The 1,448-nt window shown below is 41.3% G+C and overlaps 1 protein-coding gene across 1 annotated transcript; it reads right to left on the bottom strand.

Moving 5' to 3' along the window:
* Nucleotides 1-331: 331 nt before the first annotated feature.
* LOC149494330 (uncharacterized) lies at nt 332-958 on the bottom strand. Its single transcript, XM_089725468.1, has one exon. It carries the CDS (start codon nt 956-958, stop codon nt 332-334), a length of 627 nt encoding a protein of 208 aa, XP_089581594.1.
* Nucleotides 959-1,448: the final 490 nt, after the last annotated feature.

Consider the following 1,448-nt stretch of genomic DNA (forward strand, 5'->3'; position numbering starts at 1 on the left):
AGTATTGTCCGCTTTAGGCTTTGCAACCCTCACGGATTTGTCCCTTAGGCAGGCTTTTCAGGTAAAATCGTGCTTTACCGAGAAGTCATTCATCTTTCAACTCATTTTTCATTTCCTTTAAGCTTTCACATGGATTTGTAAAGATCAATTAATGTTTCATTTAATTAATAGTAATATCCTCAATATTTATATAGTGTTTCCCATTATTCTAAGTTTTCCTTTCATTCGGATAACCGAATTCATCGAAAAAGCTAGAATAGCAGGAACTACAAAGTTGAGGATATTACAACTCTTCCCTCCTTAAAGAAATTTCGTCTCGAAATTTTACCTGTTATAGATCTCTGAATAATTGTGGATGTTGTCTTCTCATATCTTCTTCACGTTCCCAAGTAGCCGCTTCTCTGGAGTGGCTTCGCCATAACACCTTAACTAGGGGAATCTGTTTATTCCGAAGTTGCTTAATTTCCTTAGCTAGGATAGCCACTGGTTCTTCATCATGGGTGACGTCTCGATTAACTTCAATTGATTCCAAAGGCAATATATGCGAAGGGTCCGATCTATATCGCCGAAGCATAGAAACATGGAAAACATTATGAATCTTATCGAGGTCTGGTGGTAGGGCTAACCTATATGCCAATGGACCAATCCTCTCAAGTATTTCATAAGGTCCTATGAAACGAGGACTTAATTTTCCCTTTCTAACAAATCTCATAACACGCTTCCAAGGGGAAACCTTAAGGAATACTTTATCACCCACATTATACTCTATATCTCTTCTCTTTAGATCCACATATGACTTTTGTCGATCTGTTGCTGCCTTCAATCTATCTTTAATTACTTTGATCTTTCCTTCTGTTTGTTGAATAATTTCAGGACCTAGTAATTGCCTTTCACCAACTTCATCCCAACATAGAGGTGTCCTACATTTTCTACCATATAAAGCTTCATATGGAGGCATTCCGATACTGGTCTGGTAACTATTATTATAAGCAAATTCTATCAAAGCATGCCTAAGGGACAAATCCGTGAGGGTTGCAAAGCCTAAAGCGGACAATACTGACCAGGTCAGGGCTATGACAATTGGTATCAGAGCCGGCCCTGTGCCCTCTGGCCGGTGGTGGGGCAAACCTCAGCGAGGACGCTGAGTCCCCAAGGGGGGGTGTATGTGGCAAGGCCAGCACACCTTAGGCAAATCCCACATCGGTTAAGGACGGGGTAAACAATCTATACATAAGAGGGGTAGCTTCTAACTTGGTTAGCGCGCTTTTGGGCGGGTTGCAAAGCCTGCCTAAGGGACAAATCCTTGAGGGTTGCAAATCCTAAAGCGGACAATACTGACCAGGTCAGGGCTATGACATCCAATTTGTGGAAATGACTACTTCTTTTAACTTCCTTTTTCAAAATGTGAGCAGCCGCTTGGTCTTTGTCCTTATGGCTGAAATGATTTG

This window comes from Jatropha curcas, chromosome 8, assembly GCF_041381405.1.
Source record: "Jatropha curcas cultivar XTBG-Jc1 chromosome 8, XTBG_Jcur_1.0, whole genome shotgun sequence".
NCBI classification, from domain to species: domain Eukaryota; kingdom Viridiplantae; phylum Streptophyta; class Magnoliopsida; order Malpighiales; family Euphorbiaceae; genus Jatropha; species Jatropha curcas.